This window comes from Oryctolagus cuniculus, chromosome 1, assembly GCF_964237555.1.
Source record: "Oryctolagus cuniculus chromosome 1, mOryCun1.1, whole genome shotgun sequence".
NCBI lineage: Eukaryota > Metazoa > Chordata > Mammalia > Lagomorpha > Leporidae > Oryctolagus > Oryctolagus cuniculus.
In genome coordinates, this window is record NC_091432.1 from 218,534,657 (window position 1) to 218,558,207 (window position 23,551).

At 43.6% G+C, this 23,551-nt stretch overlaps 1 protein-coding gene and 1 long non-coding RNA gene across 15 annotated transcripts in view; one reads left to right on the top strand and one right to left on the bottom strand.

The window, feature by feature from the left end:
* TNC (tenascin C) overlaps positions 1-23,551 on the bottom strand; it is a 95,402-nt gene that overhangs the window by 50,117 nt on the left and 21,734 nt on the right. For 10 of the 14 annotated variants that reach the window (XM_017350093.3, XM_017350092.3, XM_017350091.3 and 7 more), the window contains exons 2-9: positions 15,102-15,690; positions 11,193-12,602; positions 9,662-9,925; positions 8,473-8,588; positions 7,520-7,676; positions 3,856-4,125; positions 1,344-1,529; positions 987-1,076 (exon numbers count right to left, since the gene is read on the bottom strand). In XM_017350093.3, the coding sequence (XP_017205582.3) occupies positions 987-1,076; positions 1,344-1,529; positions 3,856-4,125; positions 7,520-7,676; positions 8,473-8,588; positions 9,662-9,925; positions 11,193-12,602; positions 15,102-15,558 (2,950 nt within the window). In that variant the 5' untranslated portion in view covers positions 15,559-15,690. Of the gene's footprint in view, positions 1-986; positions 1,077-1,343; positions 1,530-3,855; positions 4,126-7,519; positions 7,677-8,472; positions 8,589-9,661; positions 9,926-11,192; positions 12,603-15,101; positions 15,691-19,473; positions 19,609-23,551 lie in introns of those variants that run through there. The other 4 variants (XM_051855756.2, XM_070055967.1, XM_070055997.1 and 1 more) reach the window with 2 other exon arrangements.
* The window catches only part of LOC127493243 (uncharacterized), a 129,141-nt gene that overhangs the window by 36,420 nt on the left and 69,170 nt on the right, over positions 1-23,551 (top strand). The gene's annotated exons all lie outside the window — the stretch shown is intronic.

The following is a 23,551-nucleotide window of genomic DNA, read 5'->3' on the forward strand; positions in this document are numbered from 1 at the left end:
GTCCCAGCATTGGCACCTGCATAATGTGGAAGCCTGATGCAGCATCATCTGTGTCCTCCTTCCTCACCAGTCTCCTCCTCCCCCACAGTACCCAGGAAGGTCTGATGGAGGCTGATGGAGAGGTAGAGGAGGTTGGTTTTTTTTTTTTTTTTTTTTTTCAGTGCAAATTTTCCAGGACAAAAAGAAAACTTGAGCAAATACTCAATTACTTCAAATCATGTAGCCCTTCTCTATCCCCACCCAGAGGCAGTAGTCTCTGGCTGCAATGGTTCTACCCTGTAAAATCTGCTTGATAAAAGTTCAGTGTTTTCAGCAGAAATCTCCCTACTCCCTGATGTGTTTTGGCTAGACAGTTGTTCATTGAAACATGGAATTGGTTATCAGCTTTACAAAGTGTCTGGATTTCTTATAAAATCTGGTTTCAATTTTTCTTCAAAAATCCAGTTCTTGGGACTGGTGATGTGGTATCTGTGATGCTGGCATGCAATATGGGCACCAGTTTGAGTCCTAGCTGCTCCACTTTCAATCTAGTTCCCTGCTAATGCACCTGCGAAAGTAGAGGAGGGTGGCCCAGGTTCCTGAGCCCCTGCACCTATGTGGGAGACCCGGCTGAGGCTCCTGGCTCCTGGCTTTGACTTGGATTGGTCCTAGCCTTGTGGCGTTTGGGGAGTGAGCCAGCGGATGGAGAATCTCTTTCTCTGTATCTCCCTCTCCCTCTCTCTGTAACTCTTTCAAGTAAATAAAAAAAAATCTTTAAAAAAACCAATTTTGTTCCCCTTTCTGTATATATATAGAGAAGTGTTGGCTTCATTTAGGTGGGCTGAGCTGATGTTAGTTTTGAATATGAACACCTGGGGTAGATTTACAGACCCTTTCACCTCCCGGGGCTTCTACTTTTTCCTTCTAACCAGACGTCTGCCCCATCAGCCCTATCCTGTCTGCCTAGAGCCAGCTCAGTGGCAGTAAGAATCCAAGGCATGCCTCACCTGTGGCTGCATTGATGGTTGCTGGGTCACTCTCCTTGTCTTCCTTCACAGCAGAGACTCCAATCCCATACTCTGTTCCTGGCTTCAGACCTAGGAGAGAACGTGTAGGTTGGTATTCAGCCTGAAACTGAAAAGGCTTTGAGAGGCCATAAAATTGGCCTTGAACTTGTCCCTGGTGGCTATGATTTCACAATGTCTGGAAGTTTTACATACTAACCTGCTGCAGCTCAAGGGGGAGGAATTGCTGCAAACTGGACCCATTTCTCCCTCTAGAGGGTTGCAGTAGGGACTTGTGGGAGCAGGTGCCCATGCTTTGAGGACCCGTGAGGCTGGCTGCATGCAGGGTGCGGAGCTCACCTTTGAGAGTGGTTCTGGTTGTGCCTTGTTGGCTCTTTGAGACATCAGCTTCAGCATGGTCACCTCCAGAGATGGGAGCATACTTAATTCGGTAACTGTCGATGGCTGCCTTGACATTCCGCCATTCCAGCGTGATGCTGTTATCTGTCTGGGAGACACGTCGGAGATTCCTGGGAGCATCCAGGCCTGTTTGAGAAAGGAGGGAACATATGAAAGGTGCCGCTGGACAGAAATGACATAATCACTCCTCCCCTCTTTCTTCAGTCTCCATAGCTAATGCACACATTTATTTTAAAAAAAAAAAATCATTTATTTGAAAGGCAGCGTGATAGAAGGAGAGACAGAGAGATCTTTCACATCTGCTGGTTCACTCCCCAAATAACAGCCAGGGTAGGGCCAGGGTGAAGCCAGGAACTCCATCCAGGTCTTCCGCATAGGTAGCAGGGGCCCAAGTACTTGGGCCATTGTCTTCTCCCTTCCCAGGCACATTAGCAGGAAGCTGGATGGGAGGCAGAGAAGCCAGCACTCTGATGTGGGATGTGGGCTTAACCCGCTGCATCACAATGCTGGCCTCTCACGCACAAATTTAAACAGATACTAATCATTTTGGTGACACTCGTGCCGTTTGAGTTTTTCTCAGACTTTGTGCTTAAAGAATAATGTGAAACTTACAAATAAGCTCCTGAGTGTGAGAACTGATCTTTTGTGCCTTCTCACTGCTACTTCTTTTTTTTTTTTTTTTTTTTTTTTGACAGGCAGAGTGGACAGTGAGAGAGAGAGACAGAGAGAGAAAGGTCTTCCTTTGCCGCTGGTTCACCCTCCAATGGCCGCCGCTGCAGCCGGCGCACCGCGCTGATCCTGGCAGGAGCCAGGAGCCAGGTGCTTTTCCTGGTCTCCCATGGGGTGCAGGGCCCAAGCACCTGGGCCATCCTCCACTGCACTCCCTGGCCATAGCAGAGAGCTGGCCTGGAAGAGGGGCAACCGGGACAGAATCCGGCGCCCCAACCGGGACTAGAACCCGGTGTGCCGGCGCCGCAAGGTGGAGGATTAGCCTATTGAGCCACGGCGCCGGCTCCTCACTGCTACTTCTGATAACTCACACAGTGCTTATTGAGTGCTGAAAAAATATTTATTCAAGGAAGGATTAATACCTTGCTACTTTAAACATAAAGAAGTAAGATGGTTTCCTCATCACTAATATTTTCCATAGTATTTATTTAATTTTATAAATATTTATTTGAATTTTACTTTAACCAGAACTTTGGTCTGAGAGCATCAGCCTAGCATCTTCTATGAGGTATTCAAAAGTTCATCAAAAATGCATATTATTAGAAGAACTATGTATAGGTTTCTAAATTTTTATACCAAAATAAACTTACTTCTTTTTAAAGATTTTTTTTTTGTATTTATTTGAAAGATAGAGTAACAGAGAGAGGTCTTCCCATCTGCTGATTCACTCCCCCAATGGCAACAATGGCTGGAGGTACACCGTTCTGAAGCCAGGAGCTTCTTCTGCAGGGCCCCAAGGACTTGGGCCATCCTCTGCTGCTTCCCCAGACACATTAGCAGGGAGCTGGATCGGAAGGAGAGCAGCCGGGATTTGAACTGTTGCCCATATGGGATGCCAACGCTGCAGACTACAGGCTTTAACCTGCTGCCCCACAGCATCGTTCCCAGTAAACTTAATTTTAAAAAAATTACTTAAGGACCAGTGATGTGGTGCAGTGTGTTAAGCCACTGCTTGCAACACCTGCATCCCATGTCAGAGCACTGGCTGCTCCGCTTCTGATCCAGTATCCAGTTCTCTGCTGACGTCACAGAGAAAGCAGCAGAGGATGGTTCAAATACTTGGGTCCCTGTCACCCAGGTGGGAGATCCATTTGGTGTTCCTGGCTTCTGGCCTCAGCCTGGCCCAGCCCCCACCCCCCATCACTCTGCTTTTCAAATAAATAAATAAATCTTAAACATGACTGGCTTATATATTTATTTATTTTAGAAGAGAGAGAAATGGGGAGAAACGAAGAAAGGAGAGAGACAGGTGGCCGAGAGAACTCTCATTCACTGGTTCACTCCACATATGCCTGCAATGACTGACTAGGAGCCAGGAACTCAATTCAGGTCTCCCATTTGGGTGGCAAGAACCCAACTACTTGAGTCATCACCTGTTGCCTCCTATGGTATGCACTGATAGGGAGCTAGAACTGGGAGTCAAACTGGGACATGAACCCAGGCACTTGGATATGGGATGTGGGTATTTACAATGCTAGACCAAATATTTCCATTAATTTTTTTCCATGAATCGTGTACATGTGTGTACAAAAAAAAGTGCTTTGGAATGTATTTGGGGTATTTTTCTTTGAAAAATGAAGGATTGCTACAGTATTTTAAAATAAAATTTAAATGAGTAGAAATTCCTTCCTTCACTTTTTTAACTGTCAAATGAGCCTGGACGATACCCAACATGGGAGAAAATGGAGATGTTTCCCCTTGTTAACAGGGGAAAGCATGTTACCTGTTGTGAAGGTCTCTTTGGCCGGGTTGCTGGACATGTCACCCCTGCGGGAGATTAGGGACACTTCATACTCGGTGTCAGGCTTCAGGTTCCCGATGGAGTACTGGTTCTCGTCGTGTGTGAGATCAATGGTGGTGCGGTCACCGGGTACATCTTTGATGCCGTAGGAGAGTTCAATGCCGTCAATCTCAGCCAGGGGCTTGAACCAGGTGACCAGAGCCGTGGTGTCTGTGACATCTTTCACCTCGATCTGACTGGGGGCATCCAAGCCTGTGCCGGGGAGAGGAGAGAGCTGTTTCAGAGATGAAGGCCAGTGCCATGACTAAGCAGAGAGAGGAACTCGCTGTCCTGCAGAACAGGGCTGTGCGTTTAGATAGCGAGTGACAGCTTGATCTTATTTTACCTCTCTGTGCTTCAGTTTCCTGTTTGGTAAGTCGTACATTGTGACAATGATAGCTGCCTTTGGAATTTTTGCCCTTTTCAAATACCAATGCAGACAAGACTTGTAAAGCATCTAGCACAGAGCCTGGCACATGCCAGTGACATGATGCATGGTCCTTCCTTTGTTGATGTTATTGTTACTATTTTCACAAGGTGAGGACACACAGTGGGGGTTACTTTATTTGGTAGGAAATTGACTTGATTGATAACTTTTCTATGAGAATGACAGAGTAGAAAAGTAAGACAGTAGATGGTCTTGATAGTGCATGGAAAGTTATTGTTGATGAGAATTCATCGCTATCTCAAGCCTTGCCTATCTTTGTACCTCCTCTTGGCTTTCCTGCTGTCTTTCATTCATCTCATGCCGTCTACGCTGTGCCACGACAGCCTGCTCCTCAGAGCTTGGGAGCAGCCCAGGCTGTTTGTCGCCTCTTGGTTTTTGTACGTGCTCCTCCTTTGTTTCTTCTCCCTGACGCTAACCCTTCCCCCACTTAAAATCTTTTATGCGCCCTTCAAAATCCCTCATGCATGACACCCCCTAACAAAAAGCCTCCTTTGACCTTGCTGTAATCAGGTGAATGTACACTTGCTTCCTATGACTGCAATAGTCAGTCCTTAAAGAGCATTTTATTGTCTCACTTTTCTCATTGATCTGTAATGGATTTATTTACAGTGTGAATCAATTTAGATGGGGTCATTCATTCATTCCAACAGTGGGTCTTGAGCCTTCTGTAATCCCCAGTGTCAAGGCAGGAACATGTTCTACTTTGAGTAAACATTTCTTTCTTCTTTTTAAATACTTAAGTTCATGTTTTTGGCATTGATTGGGTAGATAGTACAAATGAAATAAACTTGGCTTTTGCAGAGAGTGAGAATGAGAAATAATTCATTGTTGACTATGAGGCAGCTGCAGAGTTTATTTTTGAAGTCATGTTAGTTCATCAGTTTCAGCTCACAAGATAATAAACCCATAAAATGCACAGTGAAAATTGATTCAAATTGGTAATGAACCTGACCATCCTACATAAATGCCAACAAGCACTCAAAGTATCCCTACTGCCTTCCTTAGCACACTTTTAATTAAAGAAGTTAAGATTCAGTCAAGGACATTGATATCACAATAGACTTTGGACTCTTCAATAGTGAAAACTAACATTGTTCTGTGCTCATGTATCATGTGCTAGGTCATTTACGTCTTTATTGCTATAAACCCATTTTTCATGTGTTGGACTTAAAGCTGAAAGAAATGGACTTTTCCAAGGTGATGGTGAATGGTGAAGATAGGATTCAGTTAATCCAAACTTAACTCAGTTTTTACCATATGACAATGCTTCTTTTAAAAAAAGTCCTCATAAGCCAATGGTAGTTTTAATTCAGCCTTGACAGAATGGGTGACATGTGTTTTGCAACAAAGTTTAAGGTCCTTTGAGCCTGGAAAAAGCTCAGACATGCTAGCAAAATGGACAGGTAAATATCTGTCCCTCATTGGTGTTGGTGTTTATGGTTATAGAACTTCAAATGGTGGAGTATTTGTCCTGCAATAAGAAGAAAACAGCCAATCCTTAAATTTAAATTAGAAAGAAAAAGGGGATGAAAGAAATGTCCTCTGCGTTTTCCATGTGGTTACTCCACAGCGAATATGCATTTGCTTGATCATTTCTGTGCGTTGCCTTTCTGGTGATCTAATGATTTTTCCTGTTGCTACCTGCCTGCTACCTACCACAGAGGGTTGTTGTCAGGATGATGGAAAACACTTGCTTAAGAACGAGACGATTCTATGAGTTGGCTCTGAGCTACACAAAATGTGCAAATGTTTAAATGCAAGATGTTCTTTCTTGTCCTTAGTCAACAGATTTAACTTTTCCAACAACCCCCTGCCAAGAAGAGACTATTCCTTAAAGATTTGGCACACGTGCTATTTTGAAAAAAATAAAGGTTTTCCTGAATGGCAATGCACAAATTATTTTCTTTCTTTTTAAAAATTTGCTTTCTGGGAGAACAATCCCAAATTCAGAATTTTTGACCACCAGATGGTCTTAGTAGTGCTAAATCCTACTCTACCTCAATAATTTCTGACATCATTAGTATTGAGTAAAACTTTTTAAATATTCAGTGTATATGTAAGGAGAAGGAGGAAGAAGCAGATAATGGAGTGAGGGAGAGGGAGAGGGAAAGAAAAAAAGAAAGAGGGACAGAGACAACAGCAAAGACAGAGACTTTCCAATTCTTCTGGTTTAATTCTCAAATGCCAGCAATAGCCAGAGCTGGACCAAGCCAAAGTTGGGGAGCTTGGAATTCAACCCATGTCTCCTGCATGGATGACAGGGACTTGAATAACAACCTGCTGCCTCCCAGGGTGCATTAGCAGGAATAGGGGATCAGAGTAGAGTTAGGACTCGAAGCCAGGCGTTCCAATATGAGAGGCAGGCAGCATAAGCAGCACCTTACCCATTGTGCCAATCATCTGCCCCTTATGTGAATTTTTATTTAGGTTTCTGTTGAACAGATGGAATCAACATTCTGCATAAACCAGAGACTAGTCAATGCTAGTGGTAATGGGGTTAAAGTTAGAAACCAACCCTGGCTTAAACTTGTGGCTCTGATAGTATTAACTAAGTGGTGTTAAAGCAATTTCATTTCTTGAAATCTTAAGTTTCTACTCTTGAAAAATACAATAACATTAATTTTTGTCCTATGTCTGACGTGGTGCTGGGTGCTAATATTAGATGATGTAGTAGACAGTTAGTAATGACCTCAATTACTTATCTTCATGAGCCCATGCCCCTTGTGATTTTGAAGCTCTTCTCATCAAGAGATGGCTCTATTTCCCCACACTTTACATCTGTGATGGCCTTAAGATTTGCTTTGACAGAAGTGATGGAGTGTCAGTTTTCATTCTGCACAATAGCCGTGTGAACAGGTCCAGGCTAGCATCCTGGGGGATGAGGGACCACGTGGAGCTGGAAAGACCATGCTGTCTAAGGCCATCCTAAGCCAATCAGCCCCCATCCTACTCAGACACATGAGTGAGCCCAGGTCAAGAACAGACACATTGCTCAACTGAGCCAACTGTACATCCCCAAGGTGCAGAATTGTTTTAAGCCACTGCATCAACAAAAGCTAATTGAAATAGATGCTATGAGAGGCTGCACGGTTGAACAGAGATGTTGTGGGGTACAGTTGACTTCATCACTGCATTAGCAGCACTCGAGGTGATACTCACGGGTGGTGGTCACCCTCTTCAGGCCAGGGCCTCGGGTATTGTTTTTCACGATGTGCAGAGATATCTCGTAGTCTTGCCCGGGAGCTAGGCCAGTTTGCCGGTAAGAGGTCTCTGGCCTCCTAAGGCTTTTGGTGATCTCTCCCTCATCTTCTTTATTCTGAAAGACACAGGCATCATGGTGAGACTTAGAGGAGGTGTCAGCTCCTTCAATTCAACACTTATCTGTTCCTCTTTTATTCTTCTTTCAGTTTTTTCATTAGGCACTTACTATGCAGATCAAGATGTCAGCTGCTAAGGATACAGACATGGTAAAGATGCTTCTCAAGTATACTTCTCCCTCTCCTAAACCTCTGTTTGATGTACAGATGTAATAACAGAATGTGAGGGTTCAGGGAATTCTGAAGCCCAGGCTTAGGGGCTCCTGTGGTATCATCAGAGAAGTAGGGCAACTGTTTCATGATCACACAGGAAGTTGGTAGCAGAGCCCAGGCTTAAATTCAGAAACCAGTTTCCATGCCTAAGTTGTGCTTTTGTGCCTGGAGAGGAGGGCTGCTCAAATTCACTCACAGTGCAGTGATGAAGAACTCTGCCAAGACATTCAGGGTTCAAATCCCTTCTCTGCCACTTGTTAGCTGTGTGATTTAGGGTGAGAAATGCCTGGAGGCATTTTGAGAGGCAGATTCCATTTCTTCTCTTCTTTGCCTTGGACTCAAGATTTGCAAGACTAGAAGGAGTAACTGGAACCTAGAAATGACTTAAGTTACGTTTATGTTGGCTCTCAGCTCCCCATGCTATGCTCAGTGACATAAAGTCAAGTGAAAAACAACACCCCTCAAAATATATATGCAAACACTCAAGATGCTAAGGAAATCAAGTGAATGTAGAAGTCTGCAGCATCTTTGTTTCAGATCACTGAGGTTCATTCAATACACTAGCTTCTTAGTGCTACATACCATATTGCGAAAGATGATTTCCCATGTTTCAAAAGCAATATCCAGAGGGTCCCATTCTACGTCGACAGATGTCTCCTTGATGGACTTGAATCTTAGGCCTTCAGGGGCAGGCAAGTCTACAAGGAATATCACAAACATAATATAAGAATGGGGCAGGTGTGTGGTGGGGGCCACCCAGCCATGATGCCAGGCTGCATGCCTGCCAGAGCCCCGGGGCTGAATCCCAGAGCTGGAGTCTGTTTGAAGGTTCTTCTGTTTTGTTTTGTTGTTGCTCTTTGTTTTTTACTGTGAGGCAGTATAAAGTTAACATTAGGACCAATTATATGATTAAATAATGGCAATTTCATAAGAATGAGGCTAATACAAACATAGGCTTTGAAGTCCGACTGGGCTAGAATGTGAATTCCATGATGACAAGCACTGCAACCTTGGGAAGTAGCACAGAATGGCCTGCGCCTTGCTTTCTTTCCCTGGGAGGAGTAAATATGCCTGCCCTTTGGGAATGCATGGACATCCAAGTGACACATTTTAGTGGACTGCAGAGCCTCTCCCCTGGCATGCAGCAAGTGGCAGCAGATGCTGCTCTCACTAAGCCACAAAGGGCCTTTTTCCAGCCACAACTTGCTTTTCCAGGCTGTGGATAATTACACTGATCCTGGGCTCTTAAGGGAACAACTGGAAATAGAATGTTTCTACATTAAAAAAAAGAAAAAAACCTAGGTCCTAGTTTTATAAAAAGGTAACAGAATGATTCAGAGCATAAATCTGCCAAGACTGCCTGGATTCAAATCTCATCTCCATACCTGTTAGCTACATGATTTGGGATGAGGTGTTTAACCATCCAGAGTCTCAGTTTCCTCATCAGTGAAATGGGCTTAAGAATAGCTCCTACTGGATTGGGTTAAAGGAGCTAGTATACATAGAGTGGGTAAAACAGTCTGCGGAATTAACAAGTAATTATTAAATGTTACCTGCAGTGTAAAAGGGATATGGGGCGGGGAGAGCAAGGAGAGAGTTGGTAGAAATGAGGCATTTCTATAAGAGACTGATGCACTTAAGTGGGTGCCAGGGTCTGAACTGATACAACTATCCCAGGGCAACTAGAGGGCTGTGGGCTGAAGGTGAAGAGGTGATTTGTGGGATGGGCCCAAGGCCGGTGCAGTGTCTCAGAGGAGTACAGCTGACTCACACGTGGCCACTCTGGCGCTGACGGGAATGCTCCTCTTGTTCTCCAAGATGGCAAAGACACGAATGAAGTATTCCACACCAGGCTCCAACTCCCGGATGGTGGTAGATGTCTGGTCCCCAGGCACACGGAATTGCATTTCCAGGCCATCTGCTTGGGTGGGTGTGTACACAACGAGGTACTCCGTGACCCGCATCTCATTGTCCCAGGCCAGGTTGACAGTCTCTTCTGTCACTTCTGTGACAATGAGGTCTTTAGGAGGGGACACTGGCAAGAGTAAGAAAGGACATCTGGGGTCAGTGACATACCATGTGAAATCCCAATAGGTTTGTTTCCCTTGCCCTGTCTTTTCTACTCTTGGCAACAGAGTTCTGAAATTCTCCCCTGGACATCCAGTTTCTGATTGTCTCTAGATTCCAGAACCCCTCAAGGGCACCCTGCTATGACCCATCTTTAGATGCTGTTTTGGCCATAATTTGTCCATGCCCTTCAGGCTGAAGTTCCAGGTCAACAGCATACTCCCCAGTGATCTTTGCTGCAGCCCCTCCTACTTCTCCTCTTGCTGGGTCTCCGTTTCAATTCAGGCCATTGACATGGCAAAGTGCAATCTGGGTCTGACTCCCTGTCCTGGACGTGTGTTATACATCTGTGGCCCTGGAAGTGTATTTTCAGTTCATTTGGTTTAATGTTGGTTTTCTAGATGTGAATGATGCAAAGGGACTTGCCCAAGTTTGCATGCCTCATCAAGTTTGGAGCTCACGTTAAACACAGAGGCATCCTTTTATTCCTGTCTACCAATGTCAGCTCTCCTCCAGATAACGTCAGATAACATGGAGCAAGAAGTAAAGAGGGCTCTCAGTAAATACGAACATTACAATTCTTTGTTGTGCTTTTGTTCAGCCAGTGTTTCCTGAGTACTTACTATATACCATGTTCTGTGCTAAGTGCTGGGAATGGTGTTCACATTCGTTGAAGCAAGACAATAATGAGAAGATGATTTAAGAGACAGGTCTACCTCGTAGGTGATCAGCATTTAGACATTAGCTAAGTGTGCATTTAAAACAGTTTCTCTCATGTAATCTCACCATCAATTCAATTCAGTTGAGTGTTTGCTTCCACAAAGAACAATGTCATTTACTATCAGTTCAGTGTCAGTAGTGAGTAAGAAGTGAGGTTGGTATTTAGTCAAAGAGAGGTTGTTACTTCATCTGCTATCTTTGGGCACTTGGATATTAAACTCAGGATAGATGACATAGGCAGATGCAAACATCAGCTCTGTGATGCATTAGCTGCGTGTCATTGAGACATTATACCTTTCTGAGCCTCTGAGCCCCTTGCCAGAAAGCCCTGTAACAAGAGAATGAATAAGTCTCCCTCAAAGAGTTAGAGTGTGTGTGTGTGTGTGTATTGAATCTAGCATATTAATGTATTAGAAAAGTCTGTGTGGGTTATAGATTTAAACATAGCTCTCTACCACACTCCAGGTGTACACCCCACGGTGGTTGTCATCACACTCATTGTGTCAGGTACTCACCCTCTGAGCAGTCTTCCCCGCTGTGGCCCTCATTGCAGATGCACCTGCCCGCCACACACTGCCCCCAGTTGCTGCAGTCATTGGGGCAGGAGCGCTGCCCACAGTCCAGGCCTGTGAAGCCCTCGTGGCAGATGCACTGGCCGTCCTCGCAGCGGCCCTGGCCATGACAGTCATCGGGACACCTTCGTTCCTTGCAGTCTTTGCCCACGAAGCCTTCGTGGCACACACACTGCCCGTTCACACAGCGCCCTTGGCCATGGCAGTCATTCAGACAGGAGAGCTCTGCACAGTCGGGGCCAGTGAAGCCGTCCTCACACACACACTGCCCATTGACACAGCGGCCCCTGTTGCTGCAGTCCCTGGGGCATCGGCGATCCCGGCAGTCTTCTCCAGTGTAGTCATCATCACAGACACACATGCCATTCACGCAGCGGCCGTGCTGGTGACAATCATTGGGGCAGCTCATTTCACTGCAGTCATAGCCCTTGAAGCCCTGTTCACATATGCATTTGCCTTGCACACAGCGGCCCCGGCTGTGGCAGTCACTGGGGCACCGCTGTTGGCCACAGTCCTCCCCAGTGTAGCCCTCATCACACACGCACTGTCCATTGACGCAGCGGCCACGGCTGCTACAGCTGTTGGGACATTTGAGTTCCCCGCAGTCTGCTCCCTTGAATCCATCATCACACTCACACTGCCCGTTGATGCAGCGGCCGCGGTTGTGACAGTCAGCAGGACATCTCTTCTCGCTGCAGTCTGCACCTGCAAAGCCGTCATCACATATGCACTGCCCCTCCTCGCAGCGGCCCTGGCCACGGCAGTCATTCGGGCAGGTGAGTTTGCCACAGTCTTCGCCTGTGAAGCCTTCTTCACAGTAGCAGGTGCCGTTGACACAGCGGCCCCGGTCGAAGCAGTCATTGGGGCAGATAAGCTCACTACAGTCTTCCCCAGTAAAGCCCTCATCGCACACACACTCATTCTCCACGCACCGCCCTCGGTTGTAGCAGTTGTTGAGGCACAGGGGCTCATTGCAGTCTTCGCCAGCAAAGCCATCCTGGCACACACACCGGCCATCCACGCAGGTGCCATGCTCCTTGCTGCAGGGCACTGGGCAGATCTCTTGGCTGCAGTCAGCCCCGGTGTAGCCTTCGAAACAGATGCAGACCCCATTCACACACCTCCCCTGGTCATTGCAGTCACTGGGACAAGCCAGCTGGCTGCAGTCCTCACCAGTGAAGCCCTCATCACAGACACACTGTCCATCGTTGCATTGGCCTTGAAGGTGACAGTTGCCTGGACATTCAGGCTCAGAGCAGTTGGGTCCTTTCCAGCCAGGTTCACAAACACAGCCGCATCCTTCAGTGCTGAAATTGCCCCTGCCACTGCAGAAGGGTCTGGTGTCCAGGCGGCCTGCCATGGAGAGAACAAAGGCTCTTAGGTGAATTCAAGCAGCAGAAGTTCTTGGTGCCTACCCACAAAACTCAGACCCAAATTTAGCCAGAGAATAGTTGCACCTTCAGGTTCCTTTGGCTTGAAAACCTGTTCATCTAGTGTATGAAATCAAATGGATTCACATCCAATACCAGGTATCAGTTCTTGACCTGTACTCCCTGAAACTATTCTTGCATGCAAAGGTGTGTGTGTGTGTGTGTGTGTGTGTGTGTATTTCCAATCATGGGCAGGGGTTCCATGATTTTCATCCCATTTTCAAGGAGTCCATGACCCACTGTGTTGTGGCATGCACTGTGGTCAGCTATTTTTCTGCCTTTCCAGTGTCCAGTCAAGGCCAGACATTTAAGAGATGCTGAAAAAGTACTTGTTCAATGGTACTTCATTCTCACTATTTGCCTCAATAGCTGTGGCACATTTGGGAAGGGATTTAGACTCTTTGGAGCTCAGTTTCCTCATAGGTCAAGTGGGACCAAGAGTCTACTACCCTGGGGTATATAAATGAAGACAATGAGAGCTAATTTTTGTATTTATTCATTGAGATTTCTTCTTTTTTCTTTTCCAAATCTTTTTCTTTGTGTGTGTGTGTGTGTGTGTGTGTGTGTAGAGGGGGTTGATTCAAGTTGGTGTATGGATTACACGACTAATCTTTCGAATTTTCTGTAACTGAAATGATGTCCCTATACAGTGGCTTTCTTACTGGGTCAGGACATCTTTCAGTTTGGTTCTTCCTGCAGAAACCCCATGCACCTCTGTCTTTTCGATCTCCTGCAAGCTGAGGTGCTGGGTCGATTTGAAGAAGGCAGGGTTGGAGCTGATCCGATTCCAGCCCTTTGAATTCTAAATATTGTGTTGGCCCAACTTATAAGAGCCATAGGTCTAACCTTCATGGAGACCAAGGGGAAGAATACAACTCACTGTTATATTATCTGCACCTAGATACACTTGTGTTAATACATTTATCTCCTGTCAGCAGGAGAGAAGGGAATTTTTAAAAAGTTATTGAGAATCTAAACCTATGTCCAATAAGGTGGCCACTGGCAACATTTGGCTCTTAAGTACTGAATTATGATTCGTCTAAATTGAGATGAACTGTAAGTGTAAGATATATAGCAGATCTCAAAGACTTAGCATAAACGAATAGAATGTGAAATATTTCTTAATTTTTATATTGATTCTATGCTGAAAAGTAAATTTTTTTTTTCACATTGAATAAAATAGGTGGTTAAGACAACTTTTACCTGTTTCTGTTTTAAGAATTGTGACAACTGAAAACAAGATTATATGTGTGGCTAATACTTGTATTAGCACTGCCTACAGTGATTTTAGCCCACTGTTTAGCATTGATCACTTTGGGTACTTTGACCTGCAGTTTTCCATGGAGTTGACAGAAGTAAAATATAAACTAACTTTTCCATAAAGACAACTTTAAAAAAAAAAGTCTAAGAAACCTACAACATGTCCTATTAGACTTATTCCACTTATGGCTGTTAGATCTACTATTGAAATAATTATCAAAATATTTCCTGATATATTCCTTCTGAGTGGCAGAAATAGAGATTTTCATCTATGATTTGAAGTTGTCAGAATACCTGCAGTTCTATTGACTTTAGGGAATACAGATAAAGACATGACTGAAAACCAACAAAATTCCTTAAAAATGGGATGTCTGTGGGGATATAGTATCAGTGTGAAAGAATGGGTTCCAGAAACCCATAGGCATGTTCAAAGGTTGTTTATTATTACTCTCTGTGTCATCTTATGCCCAAGGTTATCTTCTTTGCTAGATCCGCAGATAGGGGTGTTGAGGTGAGGCTTAGTGAAAAGGTTGTTTATGCTTGCTGCATAGATAGGGATTAATTCCCTATTGGCATCATTTTAATCATCACCAAGCCATTAAATTGGAATTTTGTTTTAATACCAATAGACTCAGCACCACCCCATGCAACACCAAATATGTTTAAGAACCACGGGATGTGGAATGCTGTGATGTAAGAGCTAACTTGGCTACTCACTGCAGGACCTTGAACAACCCATCCTCAGTTTTCCTGTTTGTACAGTGTGGTGATGGAGTGTCATCAGGACCTTTCCAAGAGTGCTCTTTAGGGCATGAATTTCATGATACATTCAAAGGGCTTTTGAGAGCGATGGGTATATTTCATGGACAAATAAATTGCAGACACTTAAAGTGAAATGGAGGTTTTTCAAAGCAGGATTTCTCAAAGGCCTAAACGTCTCTCTGAGAAATGTTTTCTACCATGACTTCTCCAAAAGCAGGGGAGAGAGAGAGCTACATCGTTCATATTTACTTAATCCTAAAACTTAAAATTTCTTTGTAATCAACACCTGGTGAGCTTAGGTTCCCAGAAACCCACTTTGGAAACACCTGATGTATCCTGTTATGCCCATTCTTTCTCCCCATCTTGCAGTCTTGTGATCAGACCAGTCCCCAGTTTGTACCTTCAGCAGCCTGGGGACAGCAGCCTGCTCCCATGGTGCACTGTTCCCGCAGGGAAGATACCACACTCTCTAGCTCCTCCAGCCTGCTCAGGAGCTCCTTGACGTCGGGAGCTGCGGCACAGCCACAGGCCCTGCGGGGGATGTTGATGCGATGTGTGAAGACAATTTGGTTTTCCCCATCCACTGTGTGTTCCTGGAAGCTCTCACTGGGCTCAGATGGTGGAGCCAGGTCTTTCTCCCCACTGGCTGATTCTAGATCCACTGAACACTGGGACCCCACGGGCAGCTTGATGTTGTAGACGTGGTTAAAAACCACTGGCTGATTCTCCTCTGGCAGGGTGACGTTCACCCCACTCTGTCGTTTGTGCCGGATGACTCTCTTGAGTACACCACCTTCAGTAGGGAGGGCAAGAAAAGCCAGCAAGACGCCTGGCAACAGCCAAGTCATGGCCCCCATGGTGGAGGTGGGTGAGTTGGGTGTTTCTGGAGTTCTAAGGTCCTCGGGTGTATCACTTGAGCAGAATTGCAGATTTAGAAGTACAGAACAGAATCCAAATCAGTCACCTCTGATCTTCTTAAAAATGATCTTCTAGAAGTAAATGAAAGAAAACAATAAACTTATTAGTATCTGCTGCTGATAAAACCCATTGAATCTCTAAAATTGCAGTGAATGTGGTTTTATGTCTCCTGAGTTTGAGGCTCTCCTGATATCCCTTCATTATATACTAATATAAAATGAATTCTAAAAAGCAATTTGCTATCTTGAAGAAGTGATTTCAGTCACTCTTTAACTTCCAGGGAGGCAGAGGGTATGGAGGAAATAGTCTAACGTTGGAACAAGACAGAATGGGCATGTCTCTTGGCTCTAGCCCTGGGTCCTTGGGTAAATTTTATAACTTTCATTGCTTTTTCTGTACTGTGAAAATCATAACTAATGGCAGGGCTAAAAGAGTGATGTCAGTGAGAACACTGAGCAGAAGTCATTCTTGCATTCATTGATTCATTCAATATTTACTAGATAAGCCTCCTGAATGAGTCATTAAAATGACATGAAGGCTGTAATAACTTTGGCCTCTCATTGACCCTTTAAAGTGATTTTAACGCCATCTACCGCTTCTCTTCTGTCATAGGAGGCAGAGGTTAAAGTGAAGGACTCCAGAAGGCAAACTGAGCTTTAATCCCACCTGGGCATCTCACTAGCTATGTGGCTGTCAGCATAGGATTCTTTCTATACCTCAGATCCCTTCTTTGATTCAGTTTCAAAGCCCTCAGAAGTCCAGTGTTTAGAAAAGTCTGACAGAATGTTCCTGAAATAGTTGTCTACACTGAGAGCCATGGCAATAGATAGCTTAGAAAAATTGTGCATGAGCCACTAAAGTCTTCTCCAATCAATAAGAACTTCCAGATTTTGTATTGTGTTTCCCACAATAAGCCCGGTTCTGTAGATGGCAGAAATAAAGATCAAATGTCTTCCCATAGAGGACTTAGCAACAGAAGAAGAAAATGGGATCATCCATTCAATACTTGGAGAATAAAGCAATAAAGAGTGTAAAGGATTAATATTGTGGTATAGAATATAGGATGTGAAAAACAGAAATGAATTGTCAAAAAAGTGATAGGGCCTGGCTTATTGGAAAGGATGGAATTTAAGCTGAGCCTTAAATAGCAAGAAAGTTCAGATGGACAGAGTTATGAAGGAGAATATACTACTGTGAATCAGTTTTCATGTTGCTAAAGTCATCTTACTCATCTGTCTCAGGGTTAGTAACTTGTGGGGGCAAACAGGTGGCAGAAGAAACCAGAGATGTCTAAGATGGTTGATAAATTATGGCATAAAGAGGGTAAGCAGGACTTAACTTGGGGGTAGTTATAATATTGACTAAAATAATGCCTTAGATTCATGCAAGGATAGTCTCCACATGCTATAGTCACTTATTGTCCTCTTTAATTAGGAAATACACCTGAATGTAGTTCAAGAAAATGGTTGAAAAACTATTTGTTCTGTAATAATCATTCCTGAAACTGACATTTCCCCATACCTATGTTATTCTTGCACATTCTATCAGCTACCTGTATTTATATTTATTAGCCGTGGCATTTACGGCTCTTATCCAGTAAGTTTTCTAACATTTTTTCCCCAGTAACATCATATCTCAGTGACAGAACACATCTACGTGGTCCCTCGTGGTCATAGGAAGTCTTCTGCAAAACCTGGCTGGTGGCAGGAAGAATTGAGCGGAGAAGCATTTCTATTAGACTTAGCAGGGGTCCAGAGGTCTAGAAAGCAAGAGCTGTACATTTTATCCAGAATGTTCTGCCCACAACCCCATCACATCCCAATTGCTTTCATATTTATGCTGATATTTTACCAACTACCCACGTAGTATCTACTTAGGCCATTTCTTCTTTGTGTAGACCATAAAAGTAAAATAAAACAAATCCAAAAATAAAATGCTGTTTTCTGAGCATGCTTTCTTATTCAAATTAGTTTTCTAAAAAACAGTTTGTGGCTTTGTGATGTAGGTAAGGCCACTGAATGAAGAGGAAAGCTCGGCATGTTCATTCTCTCAAACCAATTTGGTCCATCTGTTTACTGGACAAATATTTATTGAATGCATACTCTATTGGAATGACTGCTTTAACTCCCTTACTCCCTTTGCCTTCATAAAGTCCTTCTTTCCTGCCCTCTTCCCATCAATTCAATTCTTAGCTTTTTTTTTTTTTTTTTTTGAGGGAGGGCCATGGGCCAAGCAGCTTGAAATGCTTTTGGACTTTTACCCAACACTTTTGTGTGAGTTGCTAAATGACTTACATTTCCATCTAAAAAGGCATTGGAGTTGCTGGTTGAGACTTCAAGGCAATCAGTTTAGGGTAGTATTGACCAGAGTGTGGGTTGGGTGAGGAATTTTCACTGTGTGTTTAAGAGATGTATGCTGGTGCAGCCAAATGTTGCCCTGTTTGGGGAAGGATATGCTATTCTTGAATATTGTGTATTTTCCATTGACTCATGGTGGTCTGAGGGTCAGTGCATGTTTTTGATCTTTGAGAAAACCCACAGTATTGTCAGAGTTGTGGAAAATGCTTAGCCTATGGAATTAGATGCATCTGGGTTCAAATGCCACTCACTAGCCCTCTAACTTTGGCAAGCTGCTTATCTACTCTAAACCATGACCTCATTTATAAACTAGGAGTCAAAAACCATTCCAGAGAGAACTGAGGATTAGAGATTTGAAAATAAAGCACACAGCCTGCTGTCAGGCCCATAGTAAGTACTCATTAAACAGTAGCTGCTGCTCTGTCACATCCCCAGGGACAAAACCTAGTGAGATACAATGCCAACAGCCTCCTTTTTGCTTCCACTTGAGCTTGACAGCCTACTTGAGTCCAGTCCTAAATTCAGCAGCAGTTTGGCACTAGATCGAAGAGGAGGTACAGAAATCACCGATGGGTGAAGAGATAAGCTGCGTGAAGATCAATTTACTAGAACTGCAGATATTTCCATCAGAAAGGAAAAAGATACAAAGTAATGACCTTTAAGAATGTAAAATAATTTCAGGCAGACAAGTGGCTGATTTATATCTCCTTTGAGGATAGATCTAGGGAAAATTAATTGAAATTGCATTTTGAGATACTCAGGTTATGCATAAAGAATCAAGTTCTGATAGTAGGGCTTTTAGAATTTCAGGATGAGCAATTTATTCCACTGAGACCCTTAAAATAGTACAGGCAGATTTTATGTTTACAGGAAGTGATCAGTAATGAAAGGTCTGGAAAATACCTTGTAGGAGGAAGAGATATGGACCTGTGCTTTTCCTGTAGCTGAGAAAACCAAGGTTGAGGTGGGAAATGTTACTATGTAATAACTCTGGGCAAGCAGGTTCTGTTTTTGTGGCCCCAAAGGACAGAATAAGTGCCAATTATGTGTATCTGTGTTGGAAGATCACTTACAAAAAGGCAAATTTCAGCTCAAATGGAAAACTATTTTTTCTAGTTGGAATTGTCACCCAATAGAAAAAGCTTCTTTGAGAATGCAGCAAGCTCCATAGCACCAGAACAGAAATGCCAGGAGAGTGGTGTTGAAGAGCACAGGTTTCACAAAATCTGTTGGCTTTGAATCACCGATCAGTCACTTCCTGCTTCATGGACAAGGTATTAGCCACTAATACAAGCCAGAGTCCTGTCATCATTAAAGATGTTGAGTATCCTCACTGGGGTCACTGTGAAAAGTGCATGAAATAATGTATATGAAAGGAATATCAGTCTTTGGCAGCAGCCACACTTCCATCAAGGGAAAGTTTTGTGGTGAAAAATATGGACTTCAATTAATATTTTATTCTAGAATTTTCTTTCCCTCAACCCTTGAAACCCTTACCTTGTCATATGCAGTTCCGTTTTTAAGTGAGGATAAGGGATTTTCAGTGAAAGGGAAAATTCTTCTCTCTGTGTCTCCAGACAGGTATGTCCCAAGAGATAGATAAACGAGTATATATAGATACTCCTCAGGTTATGATGGGGCTATGTCCCAAGAAATCTAGCCTAGGTTAAAAATGTTATAAGCCAAAGATACAATTAGCATACCTACCTACTGAACACTCTGACTCAGCCGTAGTCAGCAGAGTTTCAATTATTCAGCCAGGACCCTCCTGGCTGTGTGGCTGCTGGGAGCTTCAGCTCCGTGTCTCTGCCCAATGTCATGAGCAAGTATGAGGCTGCAAGTCAGTAGCCCAGAAAAAGACCACAATTCAGAATCCAAAGGCTTGTTTCCACTAGGTGTTTGTCATTTTGTACCTTGGTAGATCCAAAAAACAGTTGAACTTTTGTTGTGCTAGGAACAATTTGCATGTGTGTCTTTCTGAGATGAAAGGACCTATGGGTCACTGGTGGTAAAGGGTATCAGGAAGAGGCAAAGCTTTCACAGTGTCTCGATCTGAGATTGTTGGGTCACATGCCCAAAGGACTATGCCGACCCGGGTATGTCTCACTGCTCTGCAGCCTGCCTCAGCATCTGCCTGACGCAGAAGCAGCCAGGTGTGGATCAGACTTTGCTTTCTGCCCTTTCCAAAAGCAACTTTCAGAGCCAAATGAATACCTGTGAATTGTGGGATTCTTTTTTGTGAGATTTTCCAGGTATCTCCATCCCTGCTAGTGTCTCAAGACATAATTAAGTGAAAAAATGTTCATTTTTTATTGTTTGGATGTTAAATGACCCCCCCCCCCCAAAAGACCTAAGTTTTAAATATTTGGACCCCTGAGTAGCACTATTGGGAAATAGCAGAACCAGTAGGAAGTGTGGCCTGGTGAGAGGTCCTTGGGTCACTGGGGTGTACCCTTGAAGAGGGCCTGAGTTGCTTCCTCTTTCTTGTTCTTAGCTTGAATTGTAACTACTTTCTCTGACACACTTCTCTCACCTGTGGCTTTTACTAGAGGCCAAAAGCCATGGGCTACTCAATCTTGGACTTGAATTTCCAAAACTGTGAGCTAAATTAAACATTTCTCTTTATTAAGTTAGTTGACTGAGACAGTCATTGTTCCATTGCAAAGCTGACTTATAAAACTACTGTAAAGATTTTTGGGTGAGATAGATTTAAGGTTAACAAATTTTGTAACTACTAGCCACATATGGTTATTAAAACTGAAGTTAATTTGGGGCAAACATTTAGCCTAGTATGTAAGATACTGGTTAAGATACCTGTATCCCATATTGGAATGTGTGGGTTTGATACTCTCCTCTGGCTCCTGACTCCAGCTTCCTGCTAGTGCAGATTCTGGAAGGCAGCTTAATGATGGCTTAAGTAATTAAGTTTCTGCCACCCATGTGGAAGAACTGGATTGAGTTTCTAACTCAGCTTTGGCTTAACCCAGCCCTGGCCACTGTGGGCATTTGAGGCATGGAAGAGCAGATGGGAGTACATTCTGTCTCTCTCTGGTTCTCAAAGAAATAGAACTCTAAATTAATTTGAATTAAATGCAATTAAAAATCTCACCCCTCAGTTGTACTACCCACGTTTCAAGGATTTCATCACCACAGGTGGCTAAAGTAGCCAAAGGTGCAGATGATGGACATTTTCATCTTGCAGGAGGGCAAGTTCTGTTGAGCATTGCTTGATTTTTGTTAAGCCCATGACACAGATGAGGAAACAGACTCAAAGAGATCAAAGAGAATCTAAAATAAAGTCCTGATGTTGTTGTATTCTGTCTACTGAAAGTGAGTACCTCAGACACAGGTGCTATGGGATGAGTGAGAAAATATGGCATCTTTTCATTGACTGACTTAAATGTAAGCAAGCACATATGTGCTCTGCAGTGTTCATATGTTACGTATTTGACCATATTCAGGTACAAGTGAAGAATGGTCTCAAAGAGTATGTGCTCCTCAAATCTGAAGGGGTAGTAACTGAGATAACTTCATTGGACAAACTGGGAAACCAAATCCTATTGGATTTTTGGCTTATAGTTTTATATTTTATGATGCCTCTTTCTCTTAACTTGTTGTCCAAACTTCCATATTTTTTCCTCCAGTAAGGCTATTTGGTAGCTAACGTTTGGGAAGCAGCATGAATAAATTACATTATTTTTAGACACCTCACTACAAGACAAAGACTATGGCTGTATGAAGGAATCAACAGTCTTTGAATTTTCCCCTGGTCACAGATGGAGAACAAACCATTTGAATTTTAGATGAAGATGAATTATCCAATTGGCTAGTCAGATTTCAGAGTTAGTTACTCGTGACTTCATTTTTAATAGCTTATAGAATATATTTACCTCGTCAACTTGGGCAGGATAGGAAATATCCTAGTTTGGGGGACAAGGAGGGTTCTTACATTTGGAAATCCAGATGATTTTGTTTCCACATATGTTGGCAACACATGAGGCAGCTTACACCGAACTTTTCTTCTCACTTACAGGCAAGAGAATTTTATTGTGTGTAGTCAGTCAACCATGGAGCTGCTTACATGGGCGTTCTTAAATGTTCTAGAAATTCCTCACCCTTTGTCCTTCCCAACATCCATAAATTCCTTCTTGGAATGTGTCAGGAAGACAGAAAGGAGCCAGGAAACAGCCTTAAGTGTGGATTTTTTCCGAGGACATCTGATCCCCACAGTTGAGTGATCCAACACAACCTGTGTCATAAAAGAATTGAGAAACCTCTAACCACCAAGCCAAAGACTTATCCAAGCCTGAGGTGGCTGCATTCTAGGCCTGAGTAGTAGTTATGCATTTAGGTAGCACATGGCTTAACCAATTCCCAGTTAGGATGGTAGTGGAGCCAGCAATCTTCCCAGAGGTCTGTGGGTTTATTCATTTTTAAGATGATTTATTCTTATATTCAATAGAGATGAGCTGAATGAGTGTAAGAACAGGCCACAGGATACCCCAGGGGTAGTGGGGGAAGTTTTAGAGACCAATGATGGACAGAGCTTGCTCTCAGTGAATCCACAATCCAGTAAAGGAGGCAGACGCATCAGCATCCTTATTGGGAAGAATGAAAAATAATAACATTGACAAATTCCCCAGAAGAGCATATGAGATGTTTGAGAATGTATGCTCTAGACTCAGTCAAATACTGTTAGATCCTGGCTCTGCCACTTGCTATTAATTTAAACCATATGGAATCTCCATTTTTTTTTCCCCGAGGAAAAAAATGGTTGAGTAGTAGCATCTCCATATGCTTTCTAGTAGCTGTGACCTCGCATGTGTAACATTATCCCTCTAGGCCTCAATTCTCTCGTATGTAAAATGGTAACACTAATATGAACCCAACACAGTACTTCAAACCTTGAGTGAGAAAACTGGTATTAATGGGGCCAGCATTGTGGTGTAGTGGGTTAAGCACCAGCCTGCAGCACCGGCATCCCATATGGGCCCCGGTTTGAGTCGTGGCTTCTCCACTTCCAATCCAGCTTCCTGCTAATGTGCCTGGCACACTAGCAGCAGAGGATGGCCCAAGTGCTTGGGCCCCTCCACCCATGTGGGAGACCTGGAAGAAGCTCCTGGCTTCAGCCTGACACAGCCCTGGCTGTTGTGAATTAGTGGATAGAAGATCTCTCTTTCTCTGTTTCTCTCTTTCTCTCTGTTTCTCTCCCTCTCTTTATAACCCTGCCTTTCATATAAATAAAATAAACCTTAAAAAAAACTGAGGTTAAAGCAGATATGCAAGACACACAGTAGCTAACACTTGCAAGCAGAGAGTCCTTAGAAACTGGTGTGTATAATTACTCATGACTTTTCAATGGAGAGAAGGCAGAAGGCTCATGTCTGAAGGATGAGAGATTCATTAAAGAATTTTGGGAAGTCCCCTCATGCCTGTTGTTACTTTTTCCATGGAAGTGTGTGATTCTTGGTGTTTCAGTTTGTCAATCAACCCTGTAATCCTTCAGAGAGTGGATAAGTTGTGTCTATAGCCTTAGTTTTCTTCCTAGCTTTTCTACTCAAACTCAGTAGCAGAA